Source organism: Saccopteryx bilineata, chromosome 9 (assembly GCF_036850765.1).
Source record: "Saccopteryx bilineata isolate mSacBil1 chromosome 9, mSacBil1_pri_phased_curated, whole genome shotgun sequence".
NCBI classification, from domain to species: Eukaryota; Metazoa; Chordata; class Mammalia; order Chiroptera; family Emballonuridae; genus Saccopteryx; species Saccopteryx bilineata.
Window position 1 is genome coordinate 48,178,222 of NC_089498.1, and position 23,709 is coordinate 48,201,930.

The 23,709-nt window shown below is 42.3% G+C and overlaps 1 protein-coding gene across 2 annotated transcripts in view; it reads right to left on the minus strand.

Moving 5' to 3' along the window:
• Positions 1-7,490: 7,490 nt before the first annotated feature.
• IFIT1B (interferon induced protein with tetratricopeptide repeats 1B) overlaps positions 7,491-23,709 on the minus strand; it is a 35,737-nt gene continuing 19,518 nt past the window's right edge. For both annotated transcript variants that reach the window (XM_066243290.1, XM_066243289.1), the window contains exon 2: positions 7,491-9,200. In XM_066243290.1, the coding sequence (XP_066099387.1) occupies positions 7,751-9,200 (1,450 nt within the window). In that variant the 3' untranslated portion in view covers positions 7,491-7,750. The remainder of the gene's footprint in view (positions 9,201-23,709) is intronic.

Here is a 23,709-nt window from a genome sequence, read left to right on the forward strand (position 1 = left end):
TATAAATATAAAAGATGTAAAATAAACAAACTACAATAAGTTTTTTTAAAATTTGGAATTAAATTTAATGGGGTGATATTGATCAATTAAGAGTACAAAGTTTTCAGGTGAACATCTATCTCTATAGCATTTATTTGAACTGTTGATTATGTTGTGTACCCATTACCCAAAGCCAAATCATTTTCTGTCACCATATATTTGTCCCTCTTTACTCCCTTCCCCCCAACCCTCTTCCTTGAGTAACTATTTCACTTTTTTTGTTGTTTTTGTTTTGTGTGTGTGTGTGTGTGTATGTATGTGTTTTGTTTTGTTTTTAGTGAGAGAGAGAGAGAGAGTGACAGACAGGAAGGGAGAGAGATGGAAAGCATCAACTCATAGTTGCAGCACCTTAGTTATTTATTGATTACTTCTCATTATTGTATCAGGGTCCACTGCTAGATTTTCTTCGTTGTATCATGGTCCATTGTTAGATTTAGTTTTTTGTTGTATTCAGGTCCATTGTTAAAATTCAATTTTTTGTTGTATTAGGGTCCATTGCTAAAATTAGTTTTTTCATTGTATCAGGGTCCATTGCTAAAATTAGTTTTTTTGTTATATTAGGGTCCATTGCTAGATTTGTTTTTTGTTGTATCAGGGTCCATTTTTAGAGTTAGTCTTTTATTGTATCCAGGTCAGTTGCTAGATTAAATTTTTCATTGTATCAGGGTCCATTGCTAGATTTAGTGTTTCGTTGTATGAGGTACTTTGCTAAAATGAGATTTTTCGTATTATTAGCGTCCATTGCTAGATTTGTTTTTTGTTGTATCAGGTTCCATTGCAAGATTTAGTTGTTTTTTTTTATACCAGGGTCCATTGCTAATATTAGTTTTTTCATTGTATCAGAGTCCATTGATAGATTTATTTCTTTGTTGTATCAGGGTCTATTGCTAGATTTAGTTATCATTGTATCAGGTCCATTGCTAAAATTGTTTTTTTTTTGTATTATCAGGGTCCATTGCTAGATTTAGTTTTTCATTGTGTCAGGATCCTTTGCTAGATTTAGTTTTTTATTGTATCAGGGTCCATTGCTAAATTTAATTTTTCATTGTATCACGGTCCATTGCTAAAATTAGTTATTTTTGTTGTATCCCGGTCCTTGCTAGATTTAATTTTTTATTATATCAGTGTTCATGGCTAAAATTAGTTTCAAGTTTTCTGAATTAGCTTTGCTCATGTGTAATTTTTGGATTGCTTTAAAATTAACCTCATTGCTTCATTTTTAAATTGTGTCCATTTTTGGTTCATGAAGAATTTCCACACTCACATTACAAAATGTCTTTCTTTAACCAAATTATGTGCTTCGTTTTTGAACTGCACCATGCAAAGCATCTTGAGTTTAATATACAATTTGATTTCTGATGGCCAAATATGCCATCATATTGTTAAAAAAGTTATGAACCCTTAAAAAAAGACAAGCTACCTGGGAGTATAGAAGTAACTCAAATCATATTGCTCACATTAACAGCAAGTACAAATTCTTACCCAGGTAATGGTGAAGGCTTTTACTCCTTAGATTTAATTTTTCATTGTATCAGGGTCCATTGCTAGATTTGCTTTTTCTTGAAACAGTGTTCACTGCTAGATTTAGTTTTTTGTTGTATCAAAGTCCATTGCTTGGTTTTATTTTCCCCCTTCTCCAGCAAACAACAGCAAAAAATTGCCCTTCCCAAGCAGGAATGCAATCTGCAATTTGCAATCTGTTGCCCTGAGGACAAGCACTAGCTACACACACATGGTGCTGCTCTAATACAAGCAAGCAAACTTAAACATTTGTTGGCCCTGGCCGGTTGGCTCAGTGGTAGAGTGTCGGCCTGGCATGCAGGAGTCCCGGGTTCAATTCCCGGCCAGGGCACACAAGAGAAACGCCCATCTGCTTCTCCACTCTTCCCCCTCTCCTTCCTCTCTGTCTCTCTCTTCCCCTTCCGCAGCCAAGGCTCCATTGGAGCAAAGTTGGCCCGGGTGCTGAGGATGGCTCTGTGGCCTCTGCCTCAGGCGCTAGAATGGCTCTGGTTGCAACAGAGCGATGCCCCAGATGGGCCGAGCATTGCCCCCTGGTGGGCATGCCGGGTGGATCCCGGTTGGGCGCATGCGGGAGTCTGTCTGACTGCCTCCCCATTTCCAACTTCAGAAAAAAAAAATACAAAAATAAAAAACATTTGTTTACCCAACATCAAGGTAAATAATGCTTTCTTTTATTTGTTTTTAAAAATAGTTTATATTCTTTTTTTTATATTTTATTTGACTTTTAGAGAAAGGAGAGAGAGAGAGAGAAAGGGAGGAGGAGTCGGAAGCATCAACTCATAGTAGTTGCTTCTCCTGTGTGCTTGACTGCGCAAGCCCGGGGTTTCGCACCAGCATCCTCATGACTCCGGGTCAATGTTCCATCCACTGGGCCACCACAGGTCAGGCATAAAATAAAGTAATGCTTTCTTTTAAAAAAGCTACCTATACTTTGCCTTTTAAATAATAAACAGACAGGAAATAGCTGCAAGATATTTTTCCTCTCAGAAACACTTAATTGGACATACAGTCAGATCTAAAAAATTTCTTCTCATTCCATCTTGCCCAGTTCACCTCTCATTTCAGCAAATCTAAAGCTTCCATTGTGACATTGTTACTGAATTAAAGGGTCTGTCTCTTGGTGAGCTTAACACAGTGAATCTCAGCCAGGACAGTATATGTGCAAAGGAAGTTTATTACTTGCAGGAAGTAAGGAGAGCACTGGAATATCTCCCAAACCAGTGTCTTCTCAAATAGACAAGGAGAACTACCTGTATTGGGACTTTTTATGCATATTCATCAAAAACGGACAGGCATTATGTAAAGAGGCTGGGTCATTCTCACACAGGTGCACAAATAAAAATTTCTGAGTAAATAAGACAGGCTTATCCATGTATTCTGATAAATGTTCGGGCTATACGGAAGTGCTGAAATAAATGAATTAGAAACTCCTTTTTGGGAACAAGGTGTGTTTGGAATTCTTAGGGAGAAAAGCAGCTGGGGTTGTAATTATAAAAGGCAGAGAGGCAGACAAAATGTTTCTGTTGTCATTGCTGTGAACTGGCAGTGGTGTTGGTTCTGTGGGGTTCTGGTTCTGGTTGGTTAGGATTTCAGAATCTTGCCCACACCTTCTTTAGGTAAGTGTACCCGTGAGTGATACAAGACAGACATAAAGAAGAAGACAACAAAGTGTGTGTGTATTTACAGTTAGAAAAGAAAACAAGAACAGGAGTAAATAAACTTTAAAAAAATTAGGCGGTTTTATTCTCTATCCCATATATGTTTTCGTTTATTTGCTATATTTATTTGCTTTCAAGAAAAAAGAATTTATATATTTATTTGATTCAAAAAAAAAAGAATCAAAGGAAGAAACCTCTTGATTATCTATTTACACATTCAGAAATTCAAATTCAGAAGGACAAAAGCCATCTGTAAAAATTTGAAAGGAAAGTACATTTTCAACACTGAAAAGGAAGATCTGAGTGGGTGTTGAACATGCTGAAATGACTACATGGAATTTGAATATTAATCTTTTTATCACAGACTGTTGAATTGAGTGGATTCTTGGGAAAATCAGTGGTATATTGTCTTTTGAATTTCTTATCTACATGTAAAACACAACAATTAGAGAAAAGGGGAAATAAAAGTGAAACACAGCAACTGACCTAAAATCTGCTTGGGAAACAAACTTAAGTAGCATTTCAGAATAAACATTTGTTGGCAATAACACTTCCAGCAGATGAACGTCAGTCAGAGTTTCTCAACCTTTGTCCTCTTGACATTTGAACTGGACAATTCTTTGTTGTTCGAAGCTGTCCCAGGCATTGTAGGATGTTTACCCAGCACCACTGTGTATGCCCACTAGATGGCAGCAGCATCCTGTAGTTGTGACAAATCAAAAAAACCGGTCTAGATGTTGCCAAATGCAATTTCTTTCTGCCTTCAGGGGCAAATTCTTCTCTTCCTTCTTACCTTCTCCCCACTCCAATTGAAAATCACTGCTACAAACAACACCTTTATAGATGTGCCTAATTATTTGAATTATTTTTCACAGCACAACCTGTAAGAGATAGCAGATGGATTTCGAGTAGGAAAGGAAAAGTTGAATACAGATGAAGAGAAGCTGGGGATGTCAAGACAATGCCAAGTCAATGCTAGCTCTTAAGGCTTTTCAGGCAGGATAATGGTCTTGCTTGGGGGTGATGTTGCAGGCTACATACTGAAATCCTTTGTGATTTGACCCCAGGGGCTTCCAGGACATCAAACATCACATTTCCCAGTGTGCTACAGGAACCATAAGAAGTCATGGATGACTCAACTCCTATTCAAAGATGCCTTTCTGAATTGCTCTGCCAGCAAAATTGAGAAGTACTGTTTGGAGAGTAACATGCATTTCAAGATTTTGCTTGTTTTTGATAATGCTCTTAGACATCCCCCTTCATTGGTGATTTTCCCTATATCAAAGAGGTGCTTCTGTCTCCAAACAACATTTCTATTAGTCAACCAATGAACCAAGGAGTTATAGCAGCTTTTAAAGCCTACTACCTCAAGAGGAGCTTTGCCCAGGCTGTTGTTGCAACTGAGGAAGACACTGATGCAGTTCTAGAAGGATTACGACTTCTATGACCACATCAAGATTCTTGCTTGGGCTTGGTATGATGTCACTGAGGAATACAACTGACATCTGGAGGAGATCCTCAGGAGGTTCATCCATTACATCAAATCATTTGTCAAGGATGAGGGGCTTTCAGAAATCAAGAAGACTGAGGTTGAGATGGCAAACAACTTGCACCTGGGTGTGAATAAGAAAGACTTGGAGGAGCTCCTAGAGATGGTCCCGGAGGACTGACTAGCGAGGAGCTGTTGGAACTGGAACAGGAACACATAGCCAAAGAAGAAGGAAAGGAAAACTGCGGGAGGAGAAAGAGAAGAAGAATCCCCAAGAAAATTCATAGTGAATGGTTTAGTAGAAGCTTTTGCAGAACTCAACAAGCTCCCAAAAGAATCTGAAAACATGAAATCCCCCAAACTAAAAGGTTTTTATTTTATTTTTTTTATTTTTATTTTTTTTCCCGAAGCTGGAAAAGGGGAGGCAGTCAGACAGACTCCCGCATGCGCCCGACCGGAATCCACCCGGCATGCCCACCAGGGGGCGATGCTCTGCCCATCTGGGGCGTCGTTCTGTTGCATCCAGAGCCATTCTAGCGCCTGGGGCAGAGGCCAAGGAGCCATCCCCAGCGCCCGGGCCATCTTTGCTCCAATGAAGCCTTGGCTGCGGGAGGGGAAGAGAGACAGAGGAAGGAGAGGGGGAGGGGTGGAGAAGCAAATGGTCGCCTCTCCTGTGTGCCCTGGCCAGGAATCAAACCTGGGACTCCTGCACGCCAGGCCGACGCTCTACTGCTGAGCCAACCGGCCAGGGCCTAAAAGGTTTTTATTAATAGAGGAGAATGTTCATGGTACACTATGGACTTACAAGCAAATCGGTGGTGAAAAAATGAAACAAGCCAAGCAAACCACCAGGAGCACATTTCGGAAAAGAGTCACACCTCCTCAAGTAGAGCCTCAGGCAGGTCTTTCGGGAGTGTTCCAGAGGAAGGCATTGTTATCACAGGCGAGGACAGCTACATGTGTGCTGTTGCCTCTGAAGAACTTCTAACGGCACAAGATGTGGGGGAGGAAGACAGTGACATTGATGATCCTGACCCTGTGGAGGCCTAGGCTAACATGTGCTTGTGTCATAAGCTTTTTAATAAAAAGTTTTAAAAGTAAAAAAGAAAATTAAAAATAGAAAAAGCTTCTTGAATGATGATAGAAAGAAAATATTTTTGTATGGTGTTTATGAATTAAAGTGTTATTACAAGAAAGTTAAAAAGGTTGTTAATTTATTATTTAAAAATATATTTTCAAGTAGTGTATCTAAGTGTATGATGTTTGTAAAGTCGACAGTAGTGTACATTGTCGTCTGAGGCCTTTACGTTCACTTAGCACTCACTCGCTGACTCACCCAGAGCAGCTTCCGGTCCTGCAAGCTCCATTCATGGTAATGGCCTTATATGAATATACAGTTTTTCATCTTTTACCTCTATTTTGCTGTACTTTTTCTATATTTAGATATGTTTTGATACACAAATGCTCACCATTGTGTTGCAGTTGCTACAGAATTCATTACAGAATCATGCTTTGCAGGTGCGTGGCCTTGGAGCAATGGTGTATAGTAGGCTGTACCAGCTAGGTCTGTGTAAGTGCACTATGATGTTTGCACAGGGATGAAATGCTCAACAATGCGTTTCTCAGAACTATCCCTTACTGTTAAGCAGTGTATAACTGTACTCGTTTCACTCTCTGTCTCTTTCACTAGATGGTAAGTTGTGTGAGGTTTGGAGAAAATCTCTGCTTTGTTCACTGAAGGGAAGCAGAAAGTCTCTGCTTTGTTCACGTTGGCATAAGGACTGTTTTGAGCTGGAGGCAATTGAAACTAAGCAGATACAGGTATCCCCACTTTTTGGAAATTCGCTTTATGCTACTCTGCTTCTATGAAAGATGTACATTAGTACCTCTTTTTGCTAATTGACTGCTTCAAAGAGATTTTTCGCTTTTATGAAAAAAGGCAAAAAATCATAGTGTCCATCGTTCATTTGCATGGAAGCTTTAGATAGGCCATGCGCTCCGTTAGCAGGGAAGCTCTGTCCCCAGCAAGTACACTGAACGTCTCAGCGTGAAGCTGCTCTGGTTTTGAGCTGTGTCTGTGAGCATCTGTGTTCCATCTTGACTCCATTAGCATAATGTCTCCTAAGGTAATTGCTTCTTTGCTTTATGCCATTTTGGCTTATGAATGATTTCATAGAAACACTTCACTCATGGATGGTGAAAGTGTGTGGGAAGCGGGAGAAGAACAGCTTTGCCATCTCCCTCTCTGCCTGTAAAGCAGGGTGTAATTTCTGAAAGGGGTTGCCCTTCCCGCTCTGTCCAGACAGAGGGTAATCACGTGAAATAACTCCAGGCACTTATTAGCCCAGAGTCACTACCAAAGGAATGTATGTAGCAAACCTTACTAACTAGCAGCTATTGTCTATTAGATTTCCCCATATATTTACCTTCTTATACTTTGCCTACCCTAAAAACTCAAAGTTCTCCTTTGTCTTATAATTTCTCTAAAAATGTATTGTTGTTTCGTTAACATCCTATGAGAGCCCAAGTTCTAACCACCTCTTCGAGTTACTCATCACTGGGTACTCCCGGGTGTATGTGAGATACATACGTTAACAAACTTTTGTTTGTTTTTCTCTTGTTAATTTGTTTTTCCTTAGTCTAATTTGTGGGGCCCCAGTAAAGAAACTTAAGATGGGTAGAAGAAAAAAATTTCCTCACATCACCATAGTATACTTGGTATCTAGCTCTGAAAACTATTTTTTGACAAAACGAATGAATCATTTTACTTTACGTAAGTGCACTGTTTTATTTGCTACAAATCTGCTTAACAAATGTTATTTTTACTCTATAACATTCACAGAGAAATGGTTTATGTCTTTCTTCCTCTCTCTCACACACAGAGGCATAATATATTCTGTTTCACTATGTTCTGAATACAAGTAATATTTTATCAGGTTTGAGCAATTGTTCAAAAATTACATGTTTCTGAAGGCAGCAAGCAGAGAAGATGATTAATACATTTCGATCTACAGTCAAATGCAACGTGACAGTGGTCCGTACTTCAGCACCTGCGGACCGTGTCCCACAGAGGTCTCCCAGAGTTCTCCGAGGCCGCAGCCAGCCGCAGGGCCCGCTCGTAGCACTCCAGGGCCTGATCCATTTCTCCTTTCAGTTTGTGCAGGAGCCCAAGGATGCTCAAGCTTTCTATGTCTGATGCATTCCGCCGAAGTTTCTTTGAAACCAATTTCTCCAAAGCACTGATACTTTGATTGCTTCGATATGATGACATTTTTATTTTTAATGTTTTTAAATAATGAATAATTGCATCGTCTTCAGATTTCATTTGATACTCTTGAAATCGGCCGTAGCGGTAATGAATCTCGTGCCGTAGATAATCATCAGAAACGCCCTTTGACAATAGTATCTGAAAAGTGTCGTCAGCTTTGCTGTACTGGCCCAGTTCTGCATACATGTCAGCCAGGTCCATATACACCATTTCAAACGTGGGCTTTAGCTTCAGAGCCTTTTCAAATTCATGCATAGCTGACCTAACTAACCTCTGGACATTTTCTCTATCCCGTCCTCTAGGTTGCCACTTTGCAGCTTTCTTTATTTGAATCATTTTTGACTTGTAGCAAATCCCTATCTGGTGATGCAGGAAGGCAGAGGAAGGTGTTGCCTGCAAAGCCATTTTAAAGAGCTGTAAACTTTTATCCACAAAGCCCTTTTTTCTATAAAACACGGCCACATATCGAAAGACATAGGCCTGTGAAGATGTGTTGTTCAGTGCCTCTTCAATGTACTTTTCTCCCTCAGCCTCTTGTCCTACATCCTGAAGCTTCAGGGCAAGGAGAGCCTTAATGTAGGAATCTTCTGGATTTAACCGGACGGCCCGTTTTAGGGGGTCCAGACTAAATGTCCCAGGACCCTCTGTTGTTTCGTTAATTCTATCCAGACGATAGGTAATAATTGCATACCCGGTGTTGAATTCAGGGTTTTCAGGCTCTGCTTCCAGAGCCTTTTCAAAGCAGGCTTTGGCTCGTTCATAACCCTTCCCTCCACATTTCAGCAAGGCCCACCCTTCCTCGCAGTCCATTTCTGGACACTCCACTGAATAGCAGGAGACACTGGCAAACTTCTTGCAAGTGTTCTCCACCTTGTCCAGGTAGATCTGGGCTTCTGACAGTCTGCCCATGTGGTAATACAGCCAGGCATAGTTGCCCCAGGTAACCAGCCTTCTCACGTCTGATTGGCCGGGATTTTCTGGCTGCTGTAAGTCTTCAGCTTCTTTCAAGCTCTCCAGGGCTTCCTTATTCTGGCCTTTCAGGTGTCTCACATAGGCCAGGAGGCGGTATATTCCCACATTAAATTTTGTGTCTAGGAACTCAATCTGATCAAAGACCCTGCTTTCTAAATCAGTCAGTTCAGATTCTTTAATTGGCAACTTCCAAGTGAAGTGACATCTCAACTGCTCCAGCCTGTCTTTGATCTGATCTTCATCAGCATTCTTACTGTGAAAACAAAAGCAGATTTTCTTTGTTAGCAGAAGAGCAGCCAATGCAAAGAAGCCAGATACAACACTTCACCTTTACAGCTTAGCCTTGAAAAGGACACATCTGCCTGGAATTTTTTCAGGTTGTCTGCAGTTGACCCTTGAGCAACATGGGTGTGAACTGGCAGGATCCACTTATACCTGGATATGTTTTATTAAACATAGTCAGCCCTTCTTATTAGGGGTTTCACATGCAGGGATTCAACCAACTGTGGATAGAAAACAGTATTTTCACATGTTTTATCTGTGGTGGGTTGAATCCTCGAATGTGAGGGGCTGACGGTAGAGTTTAAAGTTATAGTGTTCCAAAGAGTACCTATTCCTTTCTTTCCTGGTTTGGTTAAAACTGACAAAGTGCCTGACCAGGCGATGGCGCAGTGGACAGAGCATCAGGCTGAGATGCGGAGGACCCAGGTTCGAAACCCTGAGGTCGACAGCTTGAGTGCAGGCTCATCGGCTTGAGCGTGGGCTCACTGGCTTGAGTGTGGGATCATAGATATGACCCCATGGTTGCTGGTTTGAGCCCAAAAGTCACTGGCTTGAAGCCCAAGGTCACTGGCTTGAGCCCAAGGTCACTGGCTTGAGCAAGGGGTCACTCTCTCTGCTGGAGCCCCTCCTCCATCAAGTCTCATATGAGAAAGCAATTAATAAAGAACTAAGAAGCTGCAATAAAGAATCGATGCTTCTCATCTCTCTCCCTTCCTATCTGTCTGTCCCTCTCTCTCTCTTTCTCTGTCAAAAATAAATAAATAAATAAAGTTATAATGAGTTTTTTTTATGGGGATGGGGGATTAGGTGGTGAAGTTGGCATCCCTATCTTCCGTGCTGTTTGATGGTCAACTGTATATCTAAGATCTGCATGGAGTTTGAATGCAATTAGCTTGACTCCATATTCTGGCTTCAGCACTTTTTATCCAAGTAACCTCTTTGTGCTTCAGAGTTCCATCTGTAAAATAGGGATAATAATAGTACATATGATACTGGGTTTGATAAGGATTTATTAGCCATATATGTAAAGCATTTGGAGCATATTATGTGCTATATAAGAATTTCCTGTTGGCCTGACCTGTGGTGGCGCAGTGGATAAAGCGTTGACCTGGAAATACTGAGGTCGCCGGTTTGAAACCCTGGACTTGCCTGGTCAAGGCACATATGGGAGTTGATGCTTCCAGCTCCTCCCTCCCTTCTCTCTCTCTGTCTCTCCCTCTCCTCTCTAAAATGAATAAATAAATAAAAAGAATTTCCTGTTTTTTTCTGAAAGATTTTATTGATTTTACAAAGAAAGAAAGAGAGAGATTTGTTGTTCCATTGATTTATACATTCATTGGAATTCTTGGTTGAGTGTGTGTGTGTGTGTGTGTGTGTGACAGAGGGAGAGAGACAGAGAGAGGGATAGATAGGGACAGATAGGAAGGGAAAGAGATGAGAAGCATCAATTCTTCATTGTGGCATCTTAGTTATTCGTTGATTGCTTTCTCATATGTGCCTTGACCAGGGGGCTCCAGCAGAGTGAGTGACTCCTTGCTCAAGCCAGCGACCTTGGGTTTCAAGCCAGCGACCATTGGGCTCAAGCCAGCAACCATGGGTCATGTTTATGATCTCATGCTCACGCCATTGATTCTGCACTCAAGCTGGATGAGCCTGCACTCAAGCTGGCAACCTCGAGGTTTTGAACCCAGGTCCTCTGAGTCCCAGTCTGATGTTCTATCTACTGTGCCACCTCCAGGCCAGGCTTGGTTGATTCCTCTATGTACCAGGACTGGGGATTGAACCCACAATCTTGACTTATTGGGGCAAGGCTCTAACCAACAGAAGAAACTGCCAAACTATTTTCCAGAATGGTTTATCAATTTATATTCCTATTAGCAATGTATGAATGTTCCAGTTATGTGTATCCTTACCAGCATTTGCTTTTTCTCATGTCTCAAAATTATTTTTAATTCTGTCATATTCAAAAGAGAGACTTGGAGACTCTTGTAGTAAACTATGTGCTGTCCGTCACTTGCGATCTCTTCATGGGACAGGAGAGGGAATCCTGAAGGAGAGGCTCCTCCTCTGTAACTGTCGGCAATGGCAGATGGGGTGTCTCTAGCAGGTGAGAACACTTTGCAATAGAAAATATGTCCTCCACTTTGTTAGTTGTTTTTTTTTTTTTGTTTTGTTTTTACAGAGACAGAGTCAGAGAAAGGGACAGACAGAGACAGACAGACAGGAACGGGGAGAGATGAGAAGCATCAATCATTAGTTTTTCATTGCGCATTGAGACACCTTTAGTTGTTCATTGATTGCTTTCTCATATGTGCCTTGACCGTGGGCCTTCAGCAGACCGAGTAACCCCTTGCTTGAGCCAGTGACCTTGGATCCAAGCTGGTGAGCTTTTGCTCAAACCAGATGAGCCCGCGCTCAAGCTGGCATCCTCGGGGTCTCGAACCTGGGTCCTCGGCATCCCAGTCCGACACTCTATCCACTGCGCCACCGCCTGGTCAGGCACTTTGTCAGTTTTAACCAAACCAGGAAAGAAAGGAATAGGTACTCTTTGAAACAAACACATCACAACCCTGATGAGATCTCTTATTTTCTAACATCTAGTGGAGTGGTGAGTGGCTCTTCAACTTTGAGCTTGCATCACGATCACCTGGAAGACTTATCATGTTACCCCCTCCTCACTGAGTTTGAGTCAGTAGGTCTAGGGTGAGGCCTGAGAGTCTGCATCTAACAGATCCCCAGGTGATGTGGATGCTCCTGCTTAGGAGACCACACTTTGAGAACAATTGATTTAACGAAAAGCAAATTTCGCAGTGATAACAATTTGCACAGTTTCACAGTAACCATGAAACTTTGCATCAAGAAGAACAGAAAAAGAAGATCATCTTAAAAATAGCTTCTTCTCCTTCCCACTTGTCCTGTACCAGATGGAAAGCTGCTAGCAGGCTAATTGAGTTTTCAAGTGAAAGTATTTTCTGCAAGGCAGCAGCGCTAACCCAACTTTGAAGGAAAGGGATGGAAATGCAAGTAATACTAAAATGAAGGTTAGGAGGGCTGTTTGCACTCACAGCAATATGGCTTTGGATGCTTTTATGCATAAAATCATTGTTTAGTGACAGTAGATCAGGGAAACACGTGCTACTCAGACGATCACTGAATGTGGCGGCAGCCCTGATCTGCAGGCCTCTGGCTCAGCAGACGTGGTGTTCAGAATCCTGCCCGGTGTGTCTTCAGCATAAACACACCCATGAATCACACAGGACAGAGGAGCGTTAAGAAGAGAGGAAACAGCCAACAAAGTGTGTAAATGTGTGTCTTTCTGTGCGTGTTTACAAGCAGAAAAGAGCAATAGAATTTAGAGAGAGTTTCATTTCTAAGGGACAGGGTTCCTCCCTGCAGAAACTATATTTAAGCACTAAACTAAAGTTCAATATCGGGATTCAAGGACCAGCTCTCTGTTTGATTGACAAGCTAGGTAGGTGAATTTGATTTAATTGAAACTCTATTAGTTGCCTTATCAGTTAAATAGATAGGTTAGCCTTCGACAGTAGTTTGCAACCCTGGTCTCTGGGAGTGAGGCCCAGGCATTAGAATTATAAACAAAACAAAATGAAACAAAAAAACCCAGAAGCCCCAAGGTAATTTTATTGTGGAATCATGTCTTAAAACCACTGAGCTAGATTTTTGCTACTCAGAGTATGGTCTCTACACCAGCAGCATCAACAGCAACTAAAGTTTATTAGAAATGCAGAATCTCAGGCCCTTCCACGAGCCTATTAAATGAAACCCTTTAACAAGGTGTTTGGGTGATTTGTTGGCATTTTAAAGTTTGAGAGGTACTTTCTCAGATGATTCTCAGGTCCCTTTCAGGGACTCATTCCTAGTCTGCACCGATCTTTCTGTGAGGCTCTGAATCAGTACATTTATTTCTCTGTGCCTGGCGTCCCTGTGTGCACCTGATTAATCCACACAATATGACAAAGGAATATAAGTCAAAGTGTTTTGACCTCTATACAGAGTGTCTGACGTTTGCTTTTGAGTTTACTCAGGTTTGAAAACACGTGCCAATCATCCACAGAGAAAATCCTTAGCCCAAGAACTATGCTGCTCTGAAAGTTTCAGTCGTTTTTGTACCATCATAGGGGGCTTGGTGCTTATCTTTGTCCCATCGTGATATACATTTCGGACTGACTCCCAAGTACTCCAGTTCTAACTGAATATTCTTGAGCTCCTGATTATAGACAAGATTCCTTACCCGTCAGCTGGCCATAGGCTGCGGCTATGTGGGACCCTAAAGTGGCAGCAGAATGACATGTAGAGATGCTGTTCTTTCATTGACACTCTCAGCCTCCAGCTCAGCCAGTCTCTCTGTATTGGGGTCTAGGGTATCGTCTCTTGGGGGAGGCGGTTTGGCCAATCTCTGCCGCGCTAGTCATTGCTAGAGAAGAGTGATTTCCAACAAGGGGTAATTTTTGCCCCTCAGGGGGCCTCTGGCAACATCTGGAGACATTTTTGATTGTCACAAGTAGAGATAGGGATGGTACTGATATATAATGTGTAGTGGCTAGGGCTACTGCGAATCATTCTATAATGCACAGAACAGCCCCTCACAACAAAGAAGTACCTCGTCCCACATGGCAATAATGCCGAGACTGAGAACCACTAATTTGTTCAGAAAGAACTTTTAGCAGTGATGGACATGTTCCAAATCTGTGCTGTCTAATGTGGTGCCCACCAGCCACTGGTTACTATTGAGTACTTGAAATGAAACTAGGGTCTCTAAGGAATTCAGTTTTAGATTTTACTTTAATTAATTTAAATACCTACATAGTGGCTATAGGATTGACCAGCACAACTTTGGATAAAGGTCTGCACTGTGAGATGCTTGGCTTGCTCCACCCATCTTGATGGAGACAGCAGATAACTTGGAAGAACTTGGGAGAGATCCATTTCTTTTCTTTTTTTTTTTTTTTGTATTTTTCTGAAGCTGGAAACGGAGATAGACAGTCAGACAGACTCCTGCATGCGCCCGACCGGGATCCATCCGGCACGCCCACCAGGGGGCGACGCTCTGCCCACCAGGGGGCGACGCTCTGCCCCTCCGGGGTGTTGCTCTGTCGCGACCAGAGCCACTTTAGCGCCTGGGGCAGAGGCCAAGGAGCCATCCTGGGCTATCTTCGCTCCAATGGAGCCTCGCTGTGGGAGGGGAAGAGAGAGACAGAGAGGAAGGAGAGGGGGAGGGGTGGAGAAGCAGATGGGCGCCTCTCCTATGTGCCCTGGCCGGGAATTGGACCCGGGACTTCTGCATGCCAGGCCGACGCTCTACCACTGAGCCAACCAGCCAGGCGAGACATCAATTTCTTGCGTGCACAGCTTTTACATCTTACGCAGTTCATTAAGAAACTGCCCCTGCCTTCTGGGCACCGTGGTCTTTGGTTGTATATGGGAAATACACACGTGTATCCCTGCTCAGTAGGATACTAGTAATGTCATTCTCTCTTCCAGTTGTATATCCCAAAGAGTATATCCTTTAAAAAAAATACCGAAAAGATCTGTGTGCTTGTGTCTAAAGACTTTGTATTCCAGGTAGAACTTGCTTGGAAGTAACAGATGATGTCAGTAGAGAGCGCAGGTAGCTCATTTTACTCACTGAAAAGCATTGTATTCCCTATGGCTTCTTATTTAACGTCCCTCCTTCAGCTTTTTCGTAAGTTTCTTGCAGTTTCCTGACAATGCTAACTTTAGCATACCAGTTTTCAGGACTCAGCGCCATGGCTCAGCTCCTAGGGTTGTGGGACTGCTTGGGTATATTGTCCAGGTAGTTTTTTGGAATTGCCAACAACCTGGGTTGTTGGGCTTCTCTTCCAGAACTTTCATGAAGCACATCTTAACCCTTTCATTGTACTTTCCTCCACATTATTATCCTGTCAATTTTTTTTCTAAGTAATCTCTAGGTCAGGGGTCCCCAAACTACGGCCCGCGGGCCGCATGCAGCCCCCTGAGGCCATTTATCCGGCCCCCGCCGCACTTCTGGAAGGGGCACTTCTTTCATTGGTGGTCAGTGAGAGGAGCATAGTTCCCATTGAAATACTGGTCAGTTTGTTGATTTAAATGTACTTGTTCTTTATTTTAAATATTGTATTTGTTCCCGTTTTGTTTTTTTTTTTACTTTAAAATAAGATATGTGCAGTGTGCATAGGGATTTGTTCATAGTTTTTTTTTATAGTACGGCCCTCCAACAGTCTGAGGGACAGTGAACTGGCCCCCTGTGTAGAAAGTTTGGGGACCCCTGCTCTAGGTGCTGGGTTCTCTGACTTAAAATCATATTGCAAGGTAAGTCTGTGCTTCTGAGTTCATATCAATTGATGTAGGAAAAGCAAAATTCAACACAAACTCATGAAAACTCTAAGGAAACTAGGAACAGAAAAGAACTTCCTCAATTTGTTAAAGAATGCCTACAAAAAGCCTATAGCTAGCATCATATTTAGTCATAAATATACTTAATAATGAGAAGGTAGATGCTTTTCCTGTAAGTTCAGGAACAAAGCAAGGATGTTCCCTCTCACCACTCCTATCAATATTGTATTATAATTCCTGGCTAATACAATAAGACAAAAGAGTAATAAAAGGTATACAAATTGGGAAGGAAAAAATAAAATTATTTGTTTGCAAAGGACATGATTTCTAAATAGAAATTCCCAAGAAGTCAATAAACAAACTCCTCGACCTCATGTGCAACTATAGTAAAATTATAAGATAGAAGGTTACTATACAAAAGTCAATAGCTATCGTCTATACCAGCAAAAAACAATTAGAATTTAAAATTCAAAACAAAAAACCACTTATATTAGCACCAAAAACAAAAGAACCACTTAGGTATGAATCTAATAACATATATATGAGGTCTATATGAGAAAAAGTACAAAACACTGATGAAAGATACCAAAGAAGTTCTATTTCCATATTCATTGATAATGTTAATGTGACAGTTCTTACCAATTTGATTTATAGATTTGAGGCAATCCCAATCAAAATACCAGCAACTTATTCTGTGTATATCAACAAACTGATTCTAAAGTTTTTATGGAAAGGATAGCTAACATAATATTAAAGAAGAATAAAGTCAGAGGTCTGACACTACCCTTCTTCAAGACTTACTATGGAGCTACAATAATCAAGACATAGTTGTATTGGCCAAAGAGGAAACAAATGGTTCAAGGGAACAAAATGAAAAGCCCAGAAACAGATCCACACAGATATAGGCAATTAATCTTTGACAAAAGGACAAAGGTAATTCAATGGAGAAAGGATAGCCTTTTAAACAAATAGTACCGAAACAACAAAACGTCCACATACAAAACCAAAACAAAATAAGAATCCAGACAACCTTTACACTATTCACAAAAAGTACTCAAAATGGATCATAGATCTAAATATAAATGCAAAAGTATAAAATTTCTAGAAGATAACATGGGATTGAATCAAAGTAACCTTGGTTTTAACTATCAATATAAGATTTAGATACAATATCAAAAACACCATTGATGAAAGCCAGTGATAAGCTGGACTTCATTATTAATGAGTTAGATTCTATTAAAATTAAAAACTTCTGCTTTGTGAAAGACACTGTTAAGATAATAAAAACTTTATCCAGAATACACAAATAATTTTTTAAATCGAATAAGAAAACAGCAACAAAAAACACAATTAAAAAATGGGCACAAGATCTAAATAGACACCTCACCAAAAAAGATATACAAATGGCAAATAAGCATGTGAAAAGATGCTCAATGTTACATGTCATTAGGGTGTTGCAAATTAAAATAGTAAGATATCATTACACACATATTAGAATGACTAAAATCCAAAACACTGAAATGCCAAATAATGATAAAGATGTGGAGCAACAGGAATTCTGATTCATTGCAGGTGGAAATACAAAACTGTCCAAAATACAATATAATCCAGCAGTTCCATTCCCAGGTATTTACACAAATGAGTTGAAAACTTATGTTCACACAAAAAGCACACATGAGGCCCTGGCCGGTTGGCTCAGTGGTAGAGCGTCGGCCTGGCGTGTGGAAGTTCCAGGTTGGATTCCCGGCCAGGGCACACAGGAGAAGCGCCCATCTGCTTCTCTACCCCTCCCCCTCTCCTTCCTCTCTGTCTCTCTCTTCCCTTCCCGCAGCTGAGGCTCCATTGAAGCAAAGATGGCCCAGGCGCTGGGGATGGCTCCTTGGCCTCTGCCCCAGGCGCTAGAGTGGCTCTGGTCGCAACAGAGCGACGCCCAGGAGGGGCAGAGCATCGCCCCCTGGTTGGCAGAGCGTCACCCCCTGGTGGGTGTGCCTGGTGGATCCCAGTCGGGCGCATGTGGGAATCTGTCTGACTGTCTCTCCCCGTTTCCAGCTTCAGAAAAAATTAAAAAAAAAAAAAAAAAAAAAAGGCGCACATGAATGTTTGGGGCAGCTTTATTGATAATTGCCAAAATTAAAAGCAATCAAGATATCCTTCAGCAGGTGAGGGATGAAACAAATGATGGTGTGTTTAGACAATGAAATATTATTCAGCAGTAAAAAGCTATCAAGCCACAACATACATGAAGGAATCATAAATTGATATTACTAAGTGAAAGACATATCTTAAAAGGCTATGTAGGCCTGACCTGTGGTGGCGCAGTGGATAAAGCGTCGACCTGGAAATGCTGAGGTTGCCGGTTCAAAACCCTGGGCTTGCCCGGTCAAGGCACATATGGGAGTTGATGCTTCCAGCTCCTCCCCCCTTCTCTCTCTCTGTCTCTCCTCTCTCTCTGTCTCTGTCTCTCCCTCTCCTCTCTAAAATGAATAAATAAATAAAAAATTAAAAAAAAAAGACTTTAAATTTAAAAAAAATAAAAAATAAAAAAAAAATAAAAGGCTATGTACTGTTTGATTTTCACTATGTGACATTCTGGAATAGGCCAAACTATAGAAATAGAAAAAAGATCAGTGGTTCTTAGGGAAAGGAGTGGGAAATGGATTAATAGGTGGAACACAGGACATTTTTAGGGCAGTGAAACCCTTCTTAGGATAGTGTAATTGTGGGTATATGATGTTATACAATACAAAAAGTGAACCCTAATGTGAACTGTGGATTTTAGTAAAGCATATAATATTGGTTTATCAGTGGGAACTAACACACCACAGAATGCAAAATGTTAATCATAGGAGAAACTAGGATGAGTGAGGGTGTGGAGCAGGTGGTACATTAGAACCTTATACTTTCTGTGCATTCTATAAGCCTAAAAGTACTCTCAAAATAAAGTTTATTAAGTGAATATGAAAGACTGTTACAATAAGGTTGGGTCACTATTGGACCGAGGGAGGGTGACTGTGGCAATAGGGAGATGGCTGTGACCATAAGCGCTGCAAACGTCTCAAAGATTAGTCAGAAAAGGGCTTTTCTTTTCTACGGAGGAGTAAACAAGACTAAGAAAGAACTGGGTGTGGGCGAGGAGGGAAATGGGTGGCAAGACCCAACAGCTGAGCAGGAAATATTTTTCCTTGTCCTTAGCTGACTTTTGTTTGGCATTCCAGTGCCTGTTTAATCTGAGGGGTGAGCCATATTTCAGGGTCCTGTGGGGAAGGAGAGAAATTTGGTCAAGTTAAATTTTACGGGCATTTTGTTCAATTTGGTCAGTGGAGATAAACTGTTCATCGAATCATTTATGAGACACAACTGGAATTTGAGGGATCTGTTTTTGGCCTTGTCCTAGGTAAACAAAAGGGGCATGGCCAGCCTTGTGGAAGTGAAAGAGAAAGGGCGGTTCTCTGCAGTTTAACAAAAGAATGCAAGATAAATTGAAATAGGTTGACTATTTACAGACCCTGAAGCCTCACAGGTAGGGCCCAGCAAGCTGTAAGCAGAGAGAGGGAGGTGGGGTCTGGAACACAAGCCTTTAATATGGTCCTTGGGTAAAATGCTCTAGTGTTCCCAAGCTAAGGCTGGAGTAGTCAATTCCAACCAAAAGAATAAGATTTCGGTAAGCTCCACTGGGGTCTTATCTAAGGAGCACACAAGAGGAAGGTTCTGGGAGGCAGGAGAGACTGTTGATCACAGCTTTTGGAGGAAATCATAATAGGAACTCACACTTGCTTGTGACTCTGCTGAAGGTTCTCTAGGAAATGCGCTTGCTTGAGGGAGCTGATCTTAGTTGAAGGATATTAAGGTCCTCCTCAGGCTGCGTGGCCACACAAAATGGATACTAAGGCAGTAATACCATGGGGTAGCTAAGCAAAGCTCTCAACATTTCCAACTGGGGGAGGGGGTGGGTGAGAAAATATTAATATTTTGATCATAGCTGCTTCCAGGAGCACAAAGCTTATAAAATGTTCAACAGGATCAACATCTTTCCACAAGTGCTTGGTGCTGCCACAACAGCATCCCACTTCAATGTTGTCTGGCCTCTCTGGGCTTTATAAGTTTGTTGGAACAAGAGACACCACACTAGGCTATAAGCCTTAGAAAAAATTACTGACATCATGAAATCAGCAAATTCATCTTGTCAGGTTTAAACACGAGCTGAAACGGATTAGATCTGCCAGTGATTTATCAACTGTTGGGCAGATAAAATGTATTATGCTCACTTTGTTAAAGATTACGCTGCCCACGAGGAGGCCGTTGCCCAGGTGATATTAATGTGTGTTGAGAATCCTTGTAGCCTGGGGCTTGGTTTTGGGATTATGCCTTTCCCACCCTTTTTGATGTGGGGTGGTACAATCCAATCATGCCTCAGAGAAGTGACTTTGTATTGGAGACTTCCCTATTTTGTATATTGGATTAGAGGTTGTGAAGCTACAATATAAAATGGGGGCGGAACGAGAGTTTGCGCTCTTGGTTCCTGAGATTAGCAAGAGGGAGCAGAGGAGAGCAGAGAAAGGCCACGTGGAGGAGGCCAGGAGAAGCAGCCAAGATGGTGCAGTGCTGAGTGAGATGCCAGTTTGTGTAGAGTTTGTATCTGGGATAAGGAAGGAGATGGGGAACAGAGGTGAATAAGTCTGGTGAGCTAGAAACCTTTGATTCTAGGAAACTCGGATAAATCAGTAGCTTTGTGAGCACTGAATGTGAGTGGGTTTTGGAGCCCAGTGTGTATTTTTACTTGCCCGCCGGGTGCAAGCTAGAATTAAAGATGACAGCCCATCTGCTTTTGGCTCCGTTGTTTCTTTACCGACTGTCCGAATCCAATGCGAACCTGCATGGACTGGGCTGCTGTGATGGTGACCCTGATGGCCCTGGCTGCTGGCTTTACATCAACACTGCATGAAAAACTAATTATCTGGTTCACCTGGGAGTCCCAGTTTTCTTTGTGAACTCCTTATTTATATATGTAATTAAAACTATTTTTTCTCCTGTTAATCTGTTTCTTATCAGTTTGATTCATGGACCTAGCTATTGAACCTAGGAGGGTAGGAGGAAAAAGACTTTTCTCTCTTTATCTATACTGCTCACAAAAATTAGGAGATATTTCAAATATCTCCTAATTTTTGTGAGCAGTATAAAATCCCAAGTTCTCTCCACTCTTGAGTTACTCATCACTGAGTTCTCCCAGGATATACTGATACACTTCTGCTTGTTATTCTCTTGCTCATCTTGGTCAGTTTAATTTGCAGGGCCCCTGAGGACATGGGAATGAGGCAGGATAGAAAGAAGTCAGGGAAATGAGGAAGTAGGAGTAGACATCACAGGCCAATAAACTGCTAGGTCCTCTCATTGGAAGCCACGTCTCCACCATGATCAAAGGGAAACCAGCTTACGACAGGAAACCCCGGCAGTAGTCACAGACATCGACAACAAAGACTGGCTAAACCAGATCTATCCAAGATGGAGGAGAAAACTGACCACGGACAGACCCCACAGCTCATTATACCATCACTGTAATGAAACTGACACACAACAAGCAGGAGGGAGCCCGAGGGGGTCCAGTGCCATGACACTTCTCTAACAGGTCATTAAGAACAAGGCTCCTCTCAACCAGAAGGCAGAAACAGTTTGGTGCCAGAAAGTTAAAAAACCAGGAACACGGAAAATCCCAGGAATGACTGACCACACGTGCAACTCATTTCCGGGTCTGCCTGCGTTTTTTCGGACCTGGACTCTCCCTTTTCCAGAGCAGTGCCTGTGAGACTCGCAACCAGGGCGTGCCGGGTGGTAGCAGCCTGCCTCAAGCTCAGCCCCTGATCCTGTGTCCAGGAACCTGCACCCTAGCCTCTTTCTTTTTCTTTCTCTACCTGAATAAAACTTGCTTTTAGCCTCACTCCGACCCATTCTTGAACTCTTTCCTGGGTGAGTCAAAAGTTTGGGGGTCACTTGACACAAGAAAGTTCCCAGTCTGTGCCGGGGCAGGGCCAGCCCCTGGTGCAGAACCAGTTTGGTGACAAGAGGTTAAATGAAAAGAATTTTTTCACTTATACTCGAATAAATCTTACTGATAATGAGTACTACCTACTGAGTCTGTCAGTCTTTTTAGCAAATGAGCAAACCGGAGAGGGTCTTACATCCCCTCATCCCTATGTTAGAAAGACCCTGACTCATGAAATATGCTGCAAGGATTGTTTGGGAAAGGGAAGGATGAAGGAGCAGGGATGACAAACCTTTGGTGCCTGCTGGCTGTGGAGTCGTTTGTTGTATTCACTAGCAGCTGAGCTACTGTCTGTTGGTGAGAGGTTTAAGCTACCTATGGAGTTTGAAACTGAGATATCCAGTCCCAACAGTGTTGGCTAGAACAGTGGTCCCCAACCTTTTTTTGGGCCATGGACCGGTTTAATGTCAGAAAATATTTTCACGGACCGGCCTTTAGGGTGGGATGGATAAATGTATCACGTGACCGAGACAAGCGTCAAGAGTGAGTCTTAGATGGATGTAACAGAGGGAATCTGGTCCTTTTTTAAAAAATAAAACATTGTTCAGACTTAAATGTAAATAAAACGAAAATAATGTAAGTTATTTATTCTTTCTCTGCGGAACCAAACGGCCCATGGACCGGTACCGGTCCACGGCCTGGGGGTTGGGGACCACTGGGCTAGAGGATTTCATCTCTGGATGCTTTTACCGAGCTGCATAGAGTGAGGGAAAAAGCTGCAGCCAGGGAAATGTCTTTGGTCTTTATTCTCTCCTCTCAATGGGAGGAGAAAGAGCATAAACATTGCTAAAGGTGAGCATTGGGTGCACCAATACTATTAAAAGTTTGTATTGCTCTTTCTTCCAAGTAGGAGGAAAAAGGGGTTAATCGGTTGGGGGGTGGGTATAGTTATTTCTTCAGCCACTGCTGTAACAGCGTCCCTCCGTCCCAACCCTTTGCATCCAGCCCAGGTCTCCCCAGAGAGGAGTTTCAGTCAATTTGCTATAGGGAATCAAAAAAGAAGATGGCTTTGTGTTTGTAGCAATTCCACTGGTGTTAGGGTAGGCAGCTAGTTAAATAGTAATAGTAGCCTGACCAGGTGGTGGCGCAGTGGATAGAGCATGGGACTGGGATGCGGAAGGACCCAGGTTCGAGACCCCGAGGTCGCCAGCTTGAGCGCGGGCTCATCTGGTTTGAGCAAAGAGCTCACCAGCTTGGACCCAAGGTCGCTGGCTCCTGCAAGGGGTTACTCGGTCTGCTGAAGGCCCACGGTCAAGGCACATGTGAGAAAGCAATCAATGAAAACAACTAAGAAGTCGCAACACGCAACAAGAAACTGATGATTGATGCTTCTCATCTCTCTCCGTTCCTGTCTGTCTGTCCCTGTCTATCTCTACCTCTGTAAAAAAACAAACAAACAAAACAAAACAAACAAACAAACAAAAAAATAGTAATAGTAATAAAAGAAGGGAACCAGACATCTAATTGAGCAGATTAACTAGGAAGAGGCAGCTTCACAGTTAGTCCAGGCACCTGAGCAGACAGGAAAGTGGCTTTTCAATCTCCCCAGGGAACAGTCGGTTTGTTCACCTGGATTACCTGGAGGAGGAGTGAACAGTGAGAGGAAAATTTCTTTGATGGGCGCATGCACAGTGGGAACCAAAATGGCCACCATAAGAGGGAGGAGTCTAGCCTGGGAAAATTTGAGAAAATGATGGATAGGATAAGGGCACAAAACTTTGAAAACTCCATAGAAGTATTAGATAGGGACAGGAACCAGTACAAGCCCTCAAAGAATTCAGAAAAAGACTGGATAGTTTGAAAGAAAGCTCACCCCTTCCCAACCGCAAGGAGATAAAAATCAAAGTTTAACAAAGACCTGTCTGGGTAGCATCCTCGTGTTCTCTCTCCATAGCAGCAGAGCAGGCCTGGGTGTGGCTGGATCATGGCCTCTGCCATCAGGCCTTGGTGGGATGTGCAGAATGTTCTGCATCCTTGGGTCCTAGCCCCCCTGGACTTGAAGGGTGCAGAGGCTGGACTTCTGCTGCAAGACAGGGCTGAGCCACCTGTTGCAAATGAAGCAGTGTGGCAGCCTCCTCAGGAGCATCTG